This window comes from Hoplias malabaricus, chromosome 3 (assembly GCF_029633855.1).
Source record: "Hoplias malabaricus isolate fHopMal1 chromosome 3, fHopMal1.hap1, whole genome shotgun sequence".
Lineage (NCBI taxonomy): Eukaryota > Metazoa > Chordata > Actinopteri > Characiformes > Erythrinidae > Hoplias > Hoplias malabaricus.
This window is the reverse complement of record NC_089802.1, coordinates 40569515-40590247: the sequence shown is the minus strand read 5'-3', so window position 1 is coordinate 40590247 and position 20733 is coordinate 40569515. Positions and strand designations below refer to the sequence as shown.

At 43.9% G+C, this 20733-nt stretch overlaps 1 protein-coding gene across 6 annotated transcripts in view; it reads left to right on the top strand.

Moving 5' to 3' along the window:
- The window catches only part of chl1b (cell adhesion molecule L1-like b), a 149929-nt gene that overhangs the window by 97579 nt on the left and 31617 nt on the right, over nt 1-20733 (top strand). For all 6 annotated transcript variants that reach the window (XM_066663085.1, XM_066663086.1, XM_066663089.1 and 3 more), the window contains 14 exons: nt 796-977; nt 2398-2529; nt 3036-3176; nt 5907-6018; nt 6913-7079; nt 8192-8351; nt 8436-8560; nt 9592-9693; nt 10473-10670; nt 11742-11812; nt 13798-14020; nt 16645-16760; nt 19049-19253; nt 19682-19804. In XM_066663085.1, the coding sequence (XP_066519182.1) occupies nt 796-977; nt 2398-2529; nt 3036-3176; nt 5907-6018; nt 6913-7079; nt 8192-8351; nt 8436-8560; nt 9592-9693; nt 10473-10670; nt 11742-11812; nt 13798-14020; nt 16645-16760; nt 19049-19253; nt 19682-19804 (2057 nt within the window). The remainder of the gene's footprint in view (nt 1-795; nt 978-2397; nt 2530-3035; nt 3177-5906; nt 6019-6912; nt 7080-8191; nt 8352-8435; nt 8561-9591; nt 9694-10472; nt 10671-11741; nt 11813-13797; nt 14021-16644; nt 16761-19048; nt 19254-19681; nt 19805-20733) is intronic.

Below are 20733 nucleotides of genomic sequence, written 5' to 3'. Positions count from 1 at the left end.
ATGTTAATTGGCAAGACTAGCTGGAGATGGACTCTGTCAACATTAGCTGCAGCTAGCAGCAAAGTTAGCAGGCTGCTAGCCGCCAGTCAGCAGCAGTAAGGAAGTGCTCTCTCATTGGACACCAGCAGCACTGGAAGAAGGCTGCTAGAAACCTGCAACAACAGGCTATTTTTGGTCAACACTCCCAGCCGACAGAAGTGTGTACAGGCAGGCAGCTGTCAAAGAGAGATGAAAATGGGCTCTTATGGTCAGCAAGTTTAGCCGTTTGCACTGGTGATAGCAGGCAGCTAACTACCAAGCAGTGACAGAGAAACTAGGCCTCTTGCAGACATCAGCACAGAAGACAAACCCACTGCACTTGGACATTTTCAATGATAGTTACAATTTAAACTAAAACAACTGAACAAATAGAGAAACAAAACACAGGTGTTAAAACAGAGGGATGCTGGCATGCTCTCACCCAGAACTGACATCAGATATAAACAACAACAACAACAACAACAACAATAAACAACACAACACTGCCCTCGGGTACTTTGTTGTGGTATCAACATTATTTTATCCATCACATTTAGAGATACCATGGGGATACACAGCATTAAGCCTGACCTTCATTACTGCTCTGTCTTAGCTTTAAATAGATGAGGTCAGACAGGGCACTGTCCATTTACTCTCAGGTCCAGTCCAGTCCAGTCTGTCTCTCTTAATATCGCTATTCCTCTAAATGTCATGTGGAGATTAACTCTCTCCTGGTGTGAATAAGTCTCTCTCTCTCTCTCTCTCTCTCTCTTTTAGTCCGACTCCGAAGATTGAGTGGACAAAACTTGGTCAGAAACTTCCTGACCGCGCCGTGGTGGAGAATCATGGGAAGCTCCTGACCATAGAGGACGTGAACGAGGAGGACGAGGGGAGATACATGTGTAAAGCCAAGAATCCCCACGGGGAAGCAGTGCACTACTTCCATGTGACGGTGGAAGGTGAGATACAGCCTCATTTTAGCCAGAGGTTTTACTGTAAATACCCTGGACACTGTCAGGGCCAAAGCCTGTTCATCTTATATCGTATGTTGGTCATTTATGTGAGGATTTGATGGCATTCAGCCACATTAACGTTTGAGAAATTAGGTGCTAACATAAGATGATTAAGTCTGAATCACAAACACCACTCCAGGTCGTCCCAAGGTTATTGGATGGTGATTTTTCGCTTCAGAGAGCAGAGTTCTAGTTCTCCTCAGCTCAGTGCTGGCAGAGGTAATACCCCTTTTGTCAATTCTTCACCTTGGGCACCTAGACCTGAAACTCATGTGTGGTTGTTCCAGGGGTTCCCTTTCAATTTCAAGCTTTTCTGTGGAGATTATACAAACTCAGTGATTAAAAAACTAAACACGTATCCAAAATGCATGCCAGAAAATGGCCACTGACCTTTATACTTGTCATCATAATGTGCTTTAAATTACTCCACCTACACGATCATCAATGCTGTGCTGTGAAGGAGAAAATATAACTGACAAGTCACATTTGGAGAGGACCTGAGTCTCTGAAGTACTCTGATAATAACTACATTACCCTGACATTGTTAGGACACTCTCTTTATGCTAAGAAGTGTTTTAACACTAAGAAGCTGTGAATAAAAGCTGAAGAACAAGGTGAAATGTGTGAAGAATGATTCACAGAGATGTAGATGAATGTCAGAAACACTTAAAAAATTAAGATTTAATGAAGTATTAACAACTCAAAATAGGTGTGAGGGAGTGTGTGTGTGTGTGAACTAGGATAAGTGGTTACAGACAATGCAAAGGACGAGGAGACGGGATGCAGGTGAGAAGTGGGGTTTATTACGACAGCAAAGTAAAGCTTCAAAATCATCTTGCTGTAATAGGGAGAATAAAACCTCTGTGACTCTTTCTCCGAGCTCAGCACTGCAGAAATCGCACTATGTAACATTTGGAGAAGGGTAGGAAACCACCTCCCCTGCCTCGCCCTCCCTCCCCACTCTCCCCTGACTTCAGGACAGTGCTGTTAAAGTGAATTACACTCTGCAGCTGTAGGGGGAGCCCAGGAGTAAAAATAACCAAACTCACCTAGTGTTTCTTTAATGATCATCATTTTTCAAAAGTGTCAGAATCAAATCTCAAGGTGACCATCTCACCATTATCATTCATCATTTAATAACTTTTCTGTTTACTGATTTCTTCAGATATGGAAACTGCAGGGATAGAGGAGGATATTATAAAGCATGGAATGTGTAGGACTAGGTCTTTCAGGCACGGTCCTTCAATCAAACTTAATTTATTTAGTAACTCCACATAGATCCGTGCAATGAAGTTTTATATTAAGTATTAAAATTATATGTACGTGGGACTGAAGGGTTGACGTTAATTCTCGCTCTTTTTTGCAGAGCCCCCCAAATGGGAGACAGAACCTAAGAGCCAGTTGAATATGATCGGAGCTGATGTGGTCATCAAATGCTCAGCGTCCGGCAATCCAGCCCCGACAGTGACCTGGAGAGTGAACGGACGCCCCCTCAGTGGTAGGCCTCTCCCCTCCGACACCTCTGAACATCATCCAACTGTGAACCAATTGCTGGAGTAATAGGAGAGCATTAAGAGGAAGAGAGATCTCAACTTAAACAGGAAATAATAATATAATTCAGGAAAAAAAGATTTATACAGATGTGTTATGCCTCTCATGGTACTTTATTAACACAGCTCCTAAGGGACTCAGATGATGGTATATAAGACCGTGGTACACTAACTTTACCTACTGTATATATATACATTTGTTTCTTTTATATTACTCTCTGTTTATGCACTACTCGTTGTTTATACGCTGTTGCTTACTTGGGCCTAGGACCCAGAATTCTATAACGCTGTTATGCGATAACGCCATTTGAATGCCCAATGAATGCCCTTCATTTCAGAGGGAATGTGGGACAAATTGGCATCTACAGACTACAGTCAACATAATGTATGTAAGTAACATCAGGGCGAAACAGATTGGCTGTTTATTTATGGTATGAATGTGTGTGTGTTTCAGAGGTTCCAGCGAGTAACCGGAGAGTTCATGACGACACGATCTTCCTCCACAACGCCAGCCCCAGTGACAGCGCAGTTTACCAGTGTGAAGCTTCCAACCGCCACGGCACCATCCTGACCAATGCTAACATCATGATCATGAGTGAGTACACACTCCGAGACCACATGCTTCGCTAGACATGCGTTGTTTTCCCCAATCGATTTTTACAATCTAAAATCATTGCACGGTCTTCCCCAGCGGCTGCCAAACAATTACAATTCGATTTGAACTAAATTAAGATTTTAAAGCTACAATCACGAAGTGTAGATATAAGAAAACAGAGTAAAAACAGAGAAAACGTCTGGAAAACGAGGAGAATATAGAACAGGACACACTCCTTGATGTTCATCAATCCATAGAACACAGGGTCTCTGCTCCGTAACCTAATGCTGGCGAGGCTTATACCCCACTAGTCCGCTGTTGGCATTGGGCAGAGTGACCTCAGGCTCATGTAGAACTGCTCCAGCGCTTTTCTAAGGAGATTATACAAGCTGAACATTTCAGTTTAAGGCTGTGCCTTAAAGCAGCTGAATTCACTTGTTATAAAAGGTGTCAACAAACTACAAACTTTAGGACACACAGTATGCGAGGTTTACAGCACCTCCATATCTACCCTGACACATGTCAAAAGGTTCGCCTTTATCCCCCGAAGTGTGAACGGAAAGCAGGGGAAATCAGCACAATGTACAGCAGTGAAGAATGAGCGTCTGCTTCTTTGTGGCCATGGACCTGGACATAAGGAGAGCACTGATATGGCCAGTGAGGCCGGCTTGTATGTAGAGAGAGAGAATGTTTGGGGCTGTTCCGTTATGGGAAGGCCATACAGTCTCATCCCTCTGCTTCCTCCTGTGGAAATGAGGTTCTTTTATATGCTAACAAGTTCCTCCTTCCCTTTCCCCTTCCCATTCACACACAGTGAGCAAAGCATGTGTGGCTTTCATCTGAGCAGATAAAACAAGAGACTGTGCTCTATCTCGCTTCTCAAAAACAGGGGGAAGATAAAAAAAAAAAAAAAAAAAAACAGGGCTGTGTTTTCTCCCTATAGCCTGTATTCCAGCAGAATTCGAGTCACCTGGGGTATTCTCTCTTTGATACGGTGGGATGGGTGTATTGCAGGGTCAGGGGGTAGATTTTTGGTGCGAAATGATAACACTGAACCACAGGAAAACAATCAGAGTAGTGAGAAAAGAGAGAAAGGAGCCTGTAATATCAGCCACTGTCAGCTTTAACCCATTCCAATCTGCTCCTTGTGTGGCAGGAACAAGATTTACACCCTGTGTCCAAAGTTTGTGAAGCACAAAATGAAATGAGAGTGTCTGAATTAGCCACACAGGACCCTGAAGCTTCAAGCATCAACAGGAGTGATTTAAAACTTCCCAGCCTGGGGCTGTGGAGCAGTGGAACTGTGTTCTCTGGAGTGATGGGGCTCCATCCAATACATTTGGGACGAGATGGAGTGGGGTTTTGCGATCCACAGCTAACCATCCAGCAACAGCACTTCACCTCATTAATATCCTAATGGCTGAATGCTTTCAAATCCTCACCAAAATGTTCCAGCTTCCTGTTACAGCAGCCAAGAGGAGATGAATAAGAATAAAAAACACAGACACACACACTTGCCGTATGGCATACTATATTAGCAGATACACCAGCCATAACATTACAACCACCTCCTTGTTTCTGCCCTCCCTGACCAAACAGGAGCTGTTGCTCTGCATACTTTGTTACCTTTTCACTCTGATCTCCATTGGTCAGGACCCCCAAAAGACCCCCACAGTCAGGAATGATTTCCCTGCGCTGCAGTGACACTGACGTGATGGTGGTGTGTTTTACACAGTACAGGTTTATCACTGGTAAACAGAAACTTATCTGTAAGAGTGTAGTGAGGTTTACTGTGATTTGTCTTTGACCTTGCAATGTGATTGACAGGGATCCACTTCAGTGAGATGAAAACATGAAGATTAAGGTATCCCTGTAGTCCCTGAACTTGATGAACAAGTTTAGGCTCCATACAGTGGGTCAACCTCATGGGGGCATCTAATTTAAAACAGGTTCCTCACAGAATATCTGACACATCCAGGGCACTAGGTGTCAGTATAGTGTTTTGTTTTTTTTTCTTTTTTCGTAACATAAATGAGGTGGACTGGAGAAACAGGCTTCTTTCAGATGTAAGAGGTCTGTACACACTCAGAAAAAAAGGTACATAGCGGTGCATTATTTTTGCTAAATGTACAAACAGTGTACTGTACCTTTAACAGGTACAGCAGTGATGTTAAGGTCTTGTTGTGTTCCCTAAATGTACATTACATTCTCTTCCCCCAATGCCCTGTAGATGAAATGGGGAGAATATAATCAACACAAATTTAAAATCTACAATTATAATAGAATAAGTTTAATTAAAGGTACAGTATATATTCCCTCAAGGGTACCACCACAGTCACAGTTTTCCTGACAGTGTTAGAGAGAGTTGAAAGAAACAAACGTCAATGGTGTCAGTGGAGCTTCTAGCAAATGAGGATTAAGCTCGGTCATTTTTCAGCTCGCACAGCTCCTGGAGAGCAACTGTAGCATCTGGCTCTGAAACCTGCAGACGCTCCACACTTGTGAGGCATTGATGGTGCAGACACAGTTCAGACAGAAAACTACCTGGCATGCACCATACAGAGCCAGGCATGCGCAGCGCTGGGTTAAGTCTAAGCCTAATGATAGATTTCTCCTTTAAGTATTACTCTGAGTTTTTGACCCGTAACCTAGCAACAGCAACCAGCCATTTAAAAACTATATATTAGTATAAAAGAAAAACATGAATACATTTTGCTCTTTAATTCCCAGATTTGAGACCTTTCATACTGACGGAGGATGGGGTCCAGTACGCGGCGGTGGAGGGCAGAAGCGTGATGATGGACTGCAGAGTCTTCAGCTCTCCACCTTCAGCCATCAGCTGGTGAGTGGAGATCAGTTCGAGCTGATCTGAGACCAGTAGAGGGCAGTGCAGGGTCTCAGGGTCCAGTGCTCTTCTATGGAGGACAAAAAATAAATAAATATATGCACAAATCTAATATGAAATACATGTGTTTTGGTAAAAAAAAATACATAAGTAATTCTGCATATTTTTATTTCAGAATTTTCTTCAAATTAAATTAGATTTAATGTATACTTTTTTTATTATTATTTAGAATTATATTATCACATGTTGGTAGGTGGATTGGCGACTCACTTGTCCATAGGTGTGTGTGTGTGTGTGTGTGTCGCCCTGTGAAGGACTGGTGCCCCCTCCAGGGTGTGTTTCCACCTTGCACTCAGTGATTCCGGGTAGTCTCCGTATCCACCGCGGCCCTGAACTAGATAAGGGTTACAGACAATGAATGAATGTGTTTCTGTGTCCATTTGTTAATTGTGAGTGTGGTCCTAACAGGACTGGATAAAGATGTGTGAGAGGGTGTTCATTGACACCTAGAGGGAGGTCTTGGCAAGTGTCACTCAGTAAATGGCATCTGCCACTAAAGTAACACTATTTAATATGATGTTTACCAGTTTTTGGATCACTCACTTTGCCTTCGCCACACTAAAAGTGTATGTACTTTAGCATACACTTTATGGCCAAAGTTTTGCAGACGTCTGCTTGTCCCTCATAAGTTTAGATGTAATAGCAAATTTGCCAAAATTAGTCTAGTTTCTCTATTTTCTATAAATATTAAAACAAATAAACAATAATAAAGAAGTAGAAGCTGTTACTGCTGCAAAAGGAGGAACTAACTTCTCATAAATGCCTTTCATTTAATTTATTTGATTATACAGTGTTTTCCCTCCATATGTGACAGCACTAATGCTTTTTCAGGAGTAAGGTGGACAGTGCCCAGGCAGTGGAGGGGTCAAGGTTCAGCGTTCATGAGAATGGCTCTCTGGAGATCCACAGTGTGATGCAAGAGGACGACGGAGAGTACTCCTGCTTCACCCAAAACTCAGAGGGCAAATCCGCAATCAACGCTGTCCTGGAGGTCAAATGTGAGCGACGGTTGTGTCTGATGTTTGATCCTAATGATCTCGCTTTGCTTCTGTTAGAATCAAAACAAGTGACACCTCTTTTGAATGGCGCTAATTACTTGTTACTGTCTTTTATCTGCTCTGCGATGTGATGCCGAGGTTAGGGGGGGAGTATTATTTAGCTGCAGAAATCAGTGTCAGAGAATGTGTTTCTCTGCCAACATTAACCTTCCTCCTGTGTTAGCTGTTACCATCTCTTATATTAATGGGTCGGTTTTGACCCGTGTGTTAAATCAGCCATAAGACCCCCCTAAAAACATTTAATTATCAACCAATTTGTTTCTGACCTCTTGTTGACCTTGTTATTCGTTATTATCCATGAAAGGACTGGTTTTAATTGGTCATTGTTGCAGACTGTAAACTGGAGATGTACACTCTACAAAACACAAACTCTAAACTGACTGGGCCTTGCATGTCTGGACATGTCTGTCTTTCTTTGTTTGGTGAAACAGACAAAGATAGAAGCCCCCAACTGAAGCTTGAGTGGTTGTAGGAGGAGCCAGCTGTAGGCTGTTAGTGTACAGTGTGTTTATGAGTCCAGATTTGGCACTTGTTTTTGTTTTCTGATTTAAAATTATACCTGGGTTGAAACTGACCCTAACAACAGAAAAGCCATAATTTTAACAAGAGCATTTTATAATTTAGTAAAAAAAAGTTGTTGTTTTTTTTGTTTTTTTTTTTAAATAGAAGTTCATGACAAAGTCAAAAGATCTTGATGCAATAAACAAATTTATGGAGCACTTGTATGCATTCAAAACCTAAAAATGGGAGTATGGAGTAAAAACAGAGAAGAAAGAGAACAGAGTGAAAACAGCTAAAAACCAGAGCTCCTGCTCCTCGCTCCTCACTGCTGTGCGCTCGGGGTCGGGGTGAACAGCGAGCGGCTCATTATCATTTAAAGGAACAGGTGCTGAAAGCGGGCGTTCTGAACAGGGCTGTTTACACAGAGGGAGAACGAGGCTGTGGGGTTTGCGAAATATGATCTGAGAAAAAGTACAATCATTTTCCATTAGTTTTTTACTTTGAGTTGTTGATTTCTACCAAAGTATTAAACATCTGATCCTGTGTTTCAGCTCCTACCCGAATCCTGAACCCCCTGAAAGACCTGCGGATTCTGGTGGGGACCACAGCTTCGTTCTCCTGTGAGGCTGAAGTGGACGAGTCCTTCACCGAGGAATATGAGATCGTCTGGGAGAAAGATGGAGTCCCTCTCAATGACACTGAGAGCGTGAGGTGAGAGATCTTAGAGCTGCTGTGGTCATTAGTGTGGGCATTGTATGCTGTGGTCACTGTGTTGTTTTTCCTGATACTTTACAGGTACATAGTGGAGGACCAGTTTCTTCAGATTGTCAATGTGAGCTTCCAAGACCAGGGAGTTTATGTGTGTGTGGTCAGGAGTCCAGTGGATCAGGACTCTGCGGCGGCTCGGCTCACTGTTCTAGGTGAGACAGTGGAGTTAATGATGCTTTATACAGTGGGCACTCTAGTCTAAAGTTTGGGGACATATGACAATATGACAGGAATAGAATCATACTGTTGACCACATACAACAGTCCATACGAGCCTCGCAGACCCCTACAGCCAATCCGGATTAAGAAAATATCTGCTGATGGCTCCTCCCATAACTTCCAGCGGTTTGAAAAATGCAACCGATACAGATTGATACACACACCCAGAGGAAAACTTAATTGCTCATAGCTTGCTATGTAATGAAATGAGAGAAAAATGAGACATGAGATAGTAGGGATTAGTTCATCTGGAAAATCTGTGCAGTTTTTTGTGACTTTACTGAGATCTCCATTAAAACTCAAGAGGAGACATGTGAGAGTACTGGAGTACTTTGCCTCAGGAGACACATTTCAGCACTAGGAGACTTCTACTAAAGTCACCTTTGTTTTTCCTTCTGACCTCATTGTTGTTGAGGAGAAACTACCGAGAGTTAAGGAGGTGTCCTTTCTGTGTTAATGGAGTACAGGCCACATGTGGCAGTGGGAACCAGCAGCGCCCTCCACAGTTTACTTTCACTATGAGTTCTGTGTCTCGCTGATGGAGAAATAGGTGAGAACAGTGAAATTAATGAGGAATGATGATCCACCACTGGTTCAGAAGGGTGGGGTATCAATTTGCATTGGCTTATTTTTTTAGAGCCACTTCTGTACCCTATCCTTAGACCTCGATGATAGCCACAGTATCACATTTTGGGTGATGTTTTTTATAAATGAGGCATTCATTCATTTTCTCTAACTGCTGTATCAGGTTTGGGGTTGCAAATGAATCAATACAATTTGTGTTTTCTCAAAAAGATTATTTTCACTACTGCCATGTGGGATTTCTTGCGCCCCCTGCCCATAGATTGAAGTATTACTCCCATTTAAGTCACCATTAAGTCAGATGTGCCCTTGACATTGAAGTATTTGCTGTAGTTTTTCTTGCTGTCCTTGGAGAAAGCAGTGTGTTTGTGCCCTGGTCTCAGATGTGCCGGACGCCCCTGAGGGCGTGGTGCTGACCGAACACAGAGAGAGGACTGTAAAGCTGAAGTGGATCCCAGGAGACGACCATAACAGCACCATCACTGGTAAGTAGGGCTCCTGTAACACACCCACCACAGTATCTAACACACACACATACACATGACCTGGATCTCCTTATTAGCCACCCAGTATTTATCTCTGATGAACGGGCTCCTGTCATTGGAAAACATGTTGGTCAGTGGTCTTTTAGCACTATAGATGTCTGGGATATACTAAAAGAAACCTGTTATAATGTAATATATCTATGAGTTAATATATATATATATATTGTCCCCTCCTTACTCAGAGGTTCCCAGAACATGGACAATATAGTACAATGCCCACTGAGATTTGTTTACCACATTCATTTTTCTCATAGCGAAAAAAAAAAAAAACAGCTCATAATCCCTTATATTGCATAAGTCAGAAACTACTGGATAAAGTGCAGAGAAATAAGAGCACTGAATAAAAACAAAGAAAGAGATCAGAGCGAAAACTGCTAAAAACCTGCTCCTCGCTCCACACTGCTGTGCGCTCGGAGTCGGGGTGAACAGCAAGCGGCTCATTATCATTTAAAGGAACAGGCACTGAAACCGGACGTTCTGAATAAGGCTGTGTAGACAGGGGAAGAACACTGCTGTGGGGTTTGATCCTTGTGGTATTTTGAACAAAGCTGGTCACAGATATTTCATTAAGACCCAGAGCTGTGTTTGCTCGTGGAAAAAAGGGAGAATTTGTCCTGTTTTTAATAGGGTTACATTACATTCACTCTGTTTTTTGAAAGCTGTTGTTTTATTCGAGTGATTTCAGCTTCTATTTTATTGTCCACCTTTTGTCCAATCAGAATTCATCATTGAGTATGAGGAGAATCAGTGGCAGCCCGGCAGCTGGAAGGAGCTTCAGCGAGTGCCAGGGAACCATCACTCAGCTTTACTCAAACTCCACGGACACATGGACTACAGCTTCAGAGTCTCCGCCGTCAACGAGGTGGGCCGAGGACGCCCCAGTGAGGCCAGCGAGAGATACAGGACCCCGGCGTCAGGTACGTCATCCCCGCCTCATCCTTTAAAGAGGCAGGCAATCTTTTTACCTCCAAAAAGTAGTGATTATGTATCAATTTTATTGAATCTTTCTGAAGGTTTTCCATGCTACTCGCCTGAGATGAGGAATAACATTGCTCTATAGGCCCTGAATGAACCAGTTTATACCTATACATAGCTTAAGAACAGAACTAGAAATCTGCCACTAGGTGTCAGTCTAAGAGTTGTTTCATAATGTGAAGAATTACTGGAGAAATTGACTGATTGCAGCACTAATCTTTTCTTCAAAAGCACCGAGCTCTTCTCTCTCGCTGTGTTCCTCTCTCTCTCTCTCTCTCTCTCTCTCTCTCTCTCTCTCTCTCTCTTCCCTGAAGGTCTCTGTCTGTCTTTCACATAAAAACAAACATTCTCTCTCTCGTTTATCTCCTCTATCTTATTCACATACATGCTCTCTCTCTTTCTCTCTCTCTCTCTCTGTCTGTCTGATTCACTCTCTCTCTCTTTCTCTCTCTGTCTGTCTGATTCACTCTCTAACTCTCTCTTCCCCAACTCTCTCTCTCTCTCTGTCTGTCTGTCTGATTCACTCTCACTCTCTCTCTCTGTCTGTCTGATACACTCTCTAACTCTCTCTTCCCCAACTCTCTCTCTCTCTCTCTGTCTGTCTGTCTGATTCACTCTCACTCTCTGTCTGTCTGATTCACTCTCTAACTCTCTCTTCCCCACACTCTCTCTTTCTTTCTCTCTCTCTCTCTGTCTGTCTGATTCACTCTCTGTCTCTCTTCCCCAACTCTCTCTCTCTCTCTCTCTCTCTCTCTAACTCTCTCTTTCTCCTCTCTCACTCTCTCTCTCTCTCTCTGTCTGATTCACTCTCTAACTCTCTCTTCCCCAACACACGCTCTCCCTTTCTGTCTGTCTGATTCACTCTCTCTTCCCCAACTCTCTCTCTCTCTCTCTCTAACTCTCTCTTTCCCCTCTCTCACTCTCTCTCTCTCTCTCTCTTTCTCTTTCTCTCTCTCTCCCCTGCGCTAACAATTTCACCGCCGACAAAATCCATATTTCTGCTCTTTCCAAAGCGCCTGACAAGAACCCTGAAAATATCAAGATCGAAGGTCATTTGCCGCATGAAATGGATATCAACTGGGAGGTAGGAGCGCGCGCTGTGTTCTGAAAGTCTTTCGGGAGTTGCTAACTTTCAAAGAACTGTAGCCTTGGAGTCGGGGGGAGGTGGGGTGTGGAGTGGGTGGGGTGTGGGCAGATAAAAAAGGCCCTTTTCAAACAGAGGATATAGAATTCCATTTACTTCTCAAAGGCAGAGAGCAAACAAATGTTATCAATTTTTTAGCTCCAATTATCGATAAGAGTTTTCCTGCCGGAGGTTTACATATAAAGAGCGGCGTTATCGGGCCCATTGTACAGCGGGGAACTTTACAAAGGCCTTTGTGAAAGTGATCCAGGGATCCGCCATCATCCCAGAGCCTTTGATTAAAAAGTAAAAGGAGCAATAGGATGCGAGTAATAAATTCCGATTTGAAAAAGATGATTCGCTCCCATTCTCTGGGTTATTACCTGGCTCTCCGGCTGTGGTAATAGAACCGTGCTTCCTGGAGTTATGAGGTCTCTTATTATTAATAGCACGCTTTTACAGATAATTGTATCTCATTCAATCTCGCACTGCCGGCCCGTTGTCGGAGGGGCCGAGATTTTTCCTCCACATTTTGTCAGGCTCTTGTTAGCTGCTGTACCTGAGAATGGCTGAAAGCCAGCAGCGAAGTCGTATGAGGTGTGAAGAGGTTTTAAAGGGTCCAGGCTTGTTAGCCGCTGGCAGACAATGTGCTTCACCGCTTGAACACATCATTATTACAGCCACAATCTCTAAGAGATATCAGTTTAATGCTCAGTGTTCGTCCATGGCCCGACCCTGAGCGGCAGACCCCCAAAACCATGTGCTCAAGCTCTTCGTCTTCTTGATTTTGAAAGTGCTCTTTTAATAAGGTCAGAGATGGATGGAGTACAGGGGTCCGGTCCAGCTCAGAATACTCTACATGGCCAAAAATAGTTGAACGTCGGCTGCTTTAACCTTCAGCCATCGCTGACACTGATGGTCCATGAAGAAGCAGCTGCACATGAGCTTGAGGTCACCAGGCGTGATGCAGTGTTGGTTTGAGTGGTACAAAGCCCCCAGTTTTGGCCCCAATTACACACACACACAGCAGGCATCCACCTCAGCACCAAGGGAGAATTTGGGTGTTAGGTGCCCATGTGGTATCCCGATGCCTTGTGTGTGTGTGATGCTTCAGTCGTGGATGTTAAAGGAAGAGAAGACGCTGTTCCTTCTGTCCACCCTGCCACCGTTTTTTCCTGTTGATGCCTGGCAGGAAACTGACTCCTCCCTCAAAATCCACAGCTGATATGCTCTTGAGCAAGGCACCTAACCCCAAATGACCCTGGGTCTCTGATTCATAGAGCGAAGTGGACGACTCTTTAGAAGCGCTTTGTGGTCCAGTGGTTTAACCAATGGCTGGACAGCATCCTAAACCCTTGTCTGGGGCTTGTTATTCTATAGCAGTGAATGTGCTTCATTACAGCCACAGCCACATTCTCTCAGACATATCAATTAAACCGCTCCTCTTCTCAGGGGTCACCCTGGGTCCAGCCCTGAGAGCTCTAGCAGGGAAAACATGCGCTTAGAGACCCTTCTCTCTCTGACACCTATTTCAGGGATCTTTAACTCAGTTGATTGTTGCGGCTCGTGTATGATCATCTGCTGGGTTTGGAGTGTGTTGGAGCAAACATGTTTAGCATGGACTAAAGGAGTTTAAAAGCCCGCAGCGTTGGACTGTGGAGCAGTGGAACTCCATGCAGTAACCTGGATAACTTGGAGTGGGATTTTTTTAATCCAGAACTAATGGCTTTCATATGTTTTTGTGATTGAATGCCATCAAATCCACACAGCAGTGTTCCCACACCTTGTCTAAAGCCTTCCCATAAGAGTGGAGGTGGTTACTGCAGCAAACGAGGGGCAAAATACTTAAAAATACCCTTTATTTCAGAAGAAATTTTAGACAAATGTACTGTCTGTGTATTGTCTATATTCAGTAATAGCTCAAGGCATGTTTTATCCTGTTGTAGCCACTGCCCCCTATTGAACACAATGGGCCTGGGCTGGAGTATAAAGTGAGCTACCGGCGCCAGGGTGTGGAGGAGGCCTGGCAGGAGCACATGGTGAAGAGACACTCCTTTGTGGTGAAGAACACACCAACGTTCGTCCCTTATGAGGTGAAGATCCAGGCCAAGAACCACGCCGGCTGGGCCCCGGAGCCCAAAACAGTGGTTGCGTACTCTGGGGAGGACTGTAAGTACATTTATATAAATAATACACAGCTTCATATGAACACATGCTCATGCCATAGAGATCCCAACCCTTATGACTATTATTAATATTATTAGTTCTCTGCACATTGTGGTGATTTTCCTCGCTCTTAATTAAGGCTAATTAAGCTTGATTAAATGGCACAATGATGGTGCAGTCGCTCATTAAAACAAACAGCAGGATTTTTGCATGAAAGTAATTCTGATGCTCCATTGACCTGTAATAGTAAGAATAGAGCCTCTTACTACTGTGGGCTCACCACTGAAGAAACCGCACTATGTACTGCTTTATGCATTTGGAGGAGAGTAGGAACCCCCCTCCACCACCACCACCATAAAAATTCATTACACTCTGCAACTGTAGGGAGGCCAAAATCGTTCCTAAATCTGGACCTGCACCAGGCCAGAACCATCAGTAAACAATCAGTCAATCAATCACATTTTATTTATATAGCGTTTTTCACAACAGAAGGTTGTCACAAAGCTGCTTTACAGAGATCTGGGTCTAAGCCTCCTATGAGCAATCAGGGCAACAGTGGCAAGGAAAAACTCCCTCAGCACACGAGGAAGAAACCTTGGAAGGAACCAAATCTCATACGGGGAACCCATCCTCCTCGGGTCGACACCGGAGACACAACAGGGAGCACACAAACACTCTATACTGGGCTGTATATCTGCGCTACAAATAACAACCTAATGTATGGCAGTTTTCCACTGTATGGCACCTAATCTACTCATCCTGACTCTACTCAGCTTTCTTGCATTTCCATTAGGTAAATCAGGTCCTGGTTCTGGAAGCGGGTTCTTGTTTAGTGGCTGTTCTCTCGTGGTTCAGAGCGAGCCGAGTAGGGACTAAACCATGGCGTGTAAACTTTACAGAGCACTGATTGTCCAGAGAGAGTTGTCACTCTACGCCACGCAATGCAGACGACCAGCACCAACTCTCCATCTGTAAAATCTCCAGCTGCAGCAGAGATCACGTTTGTTTTTATCCGACTCATGACGGCAGCTTGTAAACTTACGCCGTGAAGAGGTTCAAACGCTCCTTGGATCGGTGGCCGACGAAAGAATCCAGCGAGAGAATCCAGACGCTGCAACAAGGAAGGAACAAACTCTACTATCTGTCTGAACTGATGACGGAGCTGTGTTCAGTCCCAAACAACAACAACAACATCACGCCAATACACCATGAGTAAACACCGCTTAACGTTACCGCCACCATTGTTGTGGTTTCCAAAGCTCGCTGTTCCCGTGAGAGACAGGGTTGGTGACGTCATCGTATACATTCCATGGGGGAGCTGTGGTAGTGGAAAACGGACCAGGGACCAGGGTCCAAACAGAGAGTAGAGTCCAGTAGAGTAGATACCATGCAGTGGAAAAGTGCCATTAATGTAACAGTCCAGTATCTAGTTTTAAGTTAAATAATTAAAAGTGGAGAGGACCTCATTTTAATTCTCGAATCTTGTTGTGAAGAGTGTGTTAGAGCAGGTAAATCACCACAGTGTCCAGGACAGTGGCCTACTTCAGGACCAGATTGGGAGCCACTGTGTTACCATGATGTATTTTTCCACTGCTTCTTGAATGGCTTTGTGTGTTCACCAAATGGAAAGGTGTAGAGAGAGAGAGAGAGAGAGAGAGAGAGACAGTCCGACTCTCCACCTTCTCATTTCGTGTTCCACTGCAAATAGGCAGCGCTCTGTAAACAGAGCCCCCTCCCCCATCCCAAAGTACATTACAAGTGTGAGAAGAATATCAACGGAATATCAACAAGCCTAGAGGCCAGTCACCCACTGATAAAATACTGTCTGCGCTTTACGCAATTATCCGCGCGCCAGGCCTGATGTGGCGATCCGTTTCGCCTTATTGAGGATATTAAATACTACACAGAGGGACCATTTCTCACGCTAAGGCTTTCTACCCCTCCGCAGATTGACAAATGAAATGCTAGCGTGGCTCTGAGCTATTTGCATTTTCAGCTCTAATTATTCTTCTTGCCTTCAGTTTTCTTTCGGAGTTGCCCTCCCGATGGTATCTCAGGTCACTTGTTCTGTGTGTAGTAGGATTAGTCTACATTTTCTCTCTCTCTCTCTCTCTCTCTCTCTCTCTCTCTCTCTCTCTCTCTCTCTCGCTCTCTATCTCTCTCTCTCTCTCACTCTCACTCTCTCTCTCTCTCACACTCTCTCTCGCTGTGTTTGCCTAGTTCGATGTCTCTGGTTGTTGTTGTTGTTGTTGTTGTTTTGTGTCGTACCAGACCCTAGTCTAGTCTTTCTGAAGGTAGTGAATGAGACTCCGTAGACTCTGAATAGTAAACAGTACATTTATACATAGAAGAAACTCTCCTGCTGTATTTAGAAAATGAAATGTGTTTATGGCTGGTAATAGAAGAGAAGAAAACAGAAATGATATTCTGTGACTCCACATAAGTATTTATTACCAGCAGTGCCACACACAGCACAATTACCCCACACGTCTGTTGCGGGCCTGGCTGTGTGAAGCTTTTCAGACATCATCATGACTCTTGAGCAGCTAATGTAGCTCCAGGAGGCTTATATAGGAGCTTTTGTTTTGATTTGTTGTGTGTGTGTGTGTGTGTGTGTGTGTGTGTAGTTCCCTCAGCAGCTCCAGAGGACGTGGAGGTGGAGGTGGTGAACAACACCATGGTGAAGGTCAGCTGGAGCCGCGTTCACAAAGACAAACTGCACGGTCATCTCGGAGGCTACAGGGTAAAACCCTCCCCCTCACTTGGCCCTGCTGCTTTCTTGCCCCTCATTTAAGGGTCTGCCACCCTGTGTGAGACCCCAGGTTTTGTTCTGTTTGTCTTCAGTGCCCCAGGCCCCTCTACATCACTCCACTCGACACATGGTTGCAGCCTCAGGCCCAGGGCCGATGTCCGTTTCTGTTTCTGACTATTTCCTGTCAGCTCTGCTCTTGTTTCTGCAGTGAGGGACATAGCAGTGTTATACAGCACTGTGCAACAGTCAGACCATGCTTTCTTTGCTTGGTTTCCAGAGGCAGCACCTATTTTATTATTAGCAGAATAGGATTAAACATATGATATTCAGATTAATAATAAAAATAATAAAACAAAATGGGACCCCTAACAACCGTGAAAGAGCTCCAATGGAAAAACAGCATTTAAAGCTTTGATTTTTCTCTTGCTTCAGGACTGGGGTTCACATTGATCTTAAGATAATATTAAGTTCATAAGAATGTTCTTAAATGCAAGTCTAGAAAAATCTTAAGTTTGCAATATTGTCTTTAGATGATCTTAATTATTGTCATTGGATTTTTCATAAGATTTTCATATTGATATTTGTAATTAAAGCCTTTTGGCATTTTACAGTTAATAAATGCCATGAGAAACATTTAAAAAATTGATTCAACCATTAGGGCGGCACTATCGCAGCCACACAGCTCCAGGGTCCTTGGGTTGTGGGTTTAAACACCACTCCAGGTGGCTGTCTGTGAAGAGGAGTCTGGGATGTGCTCTGGTTTCCTCCCACGCTCCATAAACACACGTTGGTAGGTAGATTGGTGACTCAAAAGTGTCTGTAGGTGTGAGTGTGTGTGTGTGAATGTGTGAGTGTGTTTCGCCCTGCGAGGAACTTGAACCCCCTTCAATGGTTCCGGGTTGGCTCCAGACCCACCGCGACCCTGAACTGGATAAGGGCTTACAGACAAAGAATGAATGAATTAGTGAATGAATCAACAATTATTACCAGCGTTCAGTTTAATCTGTGCAGCTGAGAGACAAATGGATGAAAAGGTTGTTCAAAAAATTGTTCAAAATTTAAGTAAACAAGATCTAGAAAAAACTGATTGAGGAAGTAAGTAAATTGACATTAATTTCCTTATGTTTAAACAGAATTTTAAAAACAGTCTTTGTTTCTATTAAATTAGGGATTAGTGGCAGTTATTGAGCCATTTAAATTCATCATTTCAGAGGTTTACCCCCGGATTCAGCTCTAAACAAGTGTGAGGCTTTCGTAGGGTTAGAAAATAGTTAAGAACTATAAAAATGCTGATCTTTCTTATAATGTTTCTTAAGAGAAAACTTCTTAAGAAGATTTTTGATGAAGAACTATCTTTTATCTTAAGTATGAAGTTAAGAAAAAAATCATTCATTCATTATCTGTTAGGGCTTACCCAGTTCAGGGTCGCAGTGGGTCCAGAGCCTACCTGGAATCACTGGACACAGGGCGGGAATACAACCTGGAGGGGGCGCCAGTCCTTCACAGGGCAACACACACACACACACACACACACATTCATCCACCTACCAACGTGTTTTTAGACTGTGGGAGGAAACCGGAGCACCCGGAGGAAACCCACGCGGACACTGGGAGAAAGATAAATCACATGTAACCATATTAAAAAGAAAAAACCTGACCACAAAAGCAGAGATTTTTACTAAAACAAGCACTACTCTGTCCTTCAGCGGAGGAGTGCGGAGAAGCAGCTCACTCAACAACAAAGCCACGTCCTTGAGAAATGAAAACTCTCACTGTTCTTCTCCAACAACATCTTTCCAAACTATCCCAACTAGAGGTCAGGCGCCGGTCTTGTGCCCGTACCTCTGTAGCGTACTCTGACGCCTCTGTTCATTACAGTGTTATAGTAAATGGACTTTTCTCTCTAGTTTTGTCAGCGAAAGCATAAAGAAATCTGTTTTAAAAGGTCCCCGTGTGTATTAGGCCTCGGGCGTAAAATAAATTCACGACTGATTGTGTCCATCCTTTCACCGTCCTGAACACTAGAAAAACACCATAGTATACATACGGAATAGAGTCAGATGCTCATATTCAATAGCGATGCTAGTGTCCTCCTCCAATGATGATCTGTATGCAGTAGACTCAGTGAGTCCTGAATGTAGCTTGTGCAAGGCCTCCACCCTCCCAGCTCACTCCCAGAGGGACACCGAGGCTTAGCCAGTGAAACTATTATTTAGGAATTCCTAATTTGAAGAAGGGAAATAAAGAATATCTATAGAAGCTCTCTGTTGCCATTGCAGGTGAACTGGTGGCGTCTACGCAGTCTGCTGGACTCGAGAAAATCTCACGGGGAAAAACACACACTGATGTTTACCGGGGACAGAACCCACACCCTGGTCCCAGGACTCCGACCCTTCTCCGAGTACAGCCTCATCGTCATGGCTTTTAACGGACGAGGAAACGGACCGGGGAGCCATGCAGTAAACTTCAAAACTCCAGAGGGAGGTAGGAGGCAATGTGTGTGTGTGTGTGTGTGTGTGTGTGTGTACATTTTTTACATTACATAATTAATAATTTTCTATGTCACAAAATGGTGTATATTTTAATATGCAGAAAGCAGTTTATAAAAACAAACTCCTGTAAATAGCAAAGAAACTGTGATGTAATAATCAAAAATTGAATTGATTATCATTAAATATATAATTGGTTATTTACAGTTGTGTGTAAACAATATATTCTATTCCTAAATATGTTTATTTGAAATAATAGAAATAATAGATAATATGTAAAGCAAATAAAATACAATCAGTTAAATGCTGTTAGTGCAAAGGTTATTGCTGGTTGAATGTTTGTGTTATTAGGATCAGTATTCTTTTATCTATGTATAGGGGACTGTAATAAACTCTCTCTCTCTTGTTCTTTCTCGTCTACAGTCCCAGATCAACCTGCTCTTTTCAGGGCCACAGTTATTCAGAAGCATGCAGTCACTCTCACTTGGTCACCTCCGCTGGAGGCAAATGGAGTCCTGACCGGATACGTCCTGCAATACCAGCTCGGTGAGTAATTCCCATCCCTGCCTTGTTCCCTCAGACATCCCTGTCTCATTCCCTCGTTCCTGCCTCATTCTCTCAGACGCTCCTGCCTCATTCTCTCAGACGTTCCTGCCTCATTCTCTCAGACGTTCTTGCCTCATTCTCTCAGACGCTCCTGCCTCATTCTCTCAGACGCTCCTGCCTCATTCTCTCAGATGTTCCTGCCTCATTCTCTCAGACGTTCCTGCCTCATTCCCTCAGAAGTTCCTGCCTCATTCTCTCAGACGTTGCTACCTCATTCTCTCAGACGTTCCTGCCTCATTCTCTCAGACGTTGCTGCCTCAGGCTCTCAGACGTTGCTGCCTCAGGCTCTCAGACGTTGCTGCCTCATTCTCTCTAATGTTCCTGCCTCATTCTCTCTAATGTTCTTGCCTCATTCTCTCAGATATACCTGCCTCATTCTCTCAGACATTGGTGCCTCATTCTCTCTAATGTTCCTGCCTCATTCTCTCAGACATTGGTGCCTCATTCTCTCTAATGTTCCTGCCTCATTCTCTCAGATATACCTGCCTCATTCTCTTAGATGCTCCTGCCTCATTCTCCCAGACGTTCCTGCCTCATTCTCTCAGACGTTCCTGCCTCATTCTCTCAGACGTTCTTGCCTCATTCTCTCAGACGCTCCTGCCTCATTCTCTCAGACGCTCCTGCCTCATTCTCTCAGACGTTCTTGCCTCATTCTCTCAGACGTTCCTGCCTCATTCTCTCAGACATTCCTGCCTCAGTCTCTCAGATGTTGCTGCCTCAGGCTCTCAGACGTTGCTGCCTCAGGCTCTCAAATGTTCCTGCCTCATTCTCTCAGATATACCTGCCTCATTCTCTCAGACATTGGTGCCTCAGTCTCTCTAATGTTCCTGCCACATTCTCCCAGACGGTCCTGTCTCATTCTCCCAGAC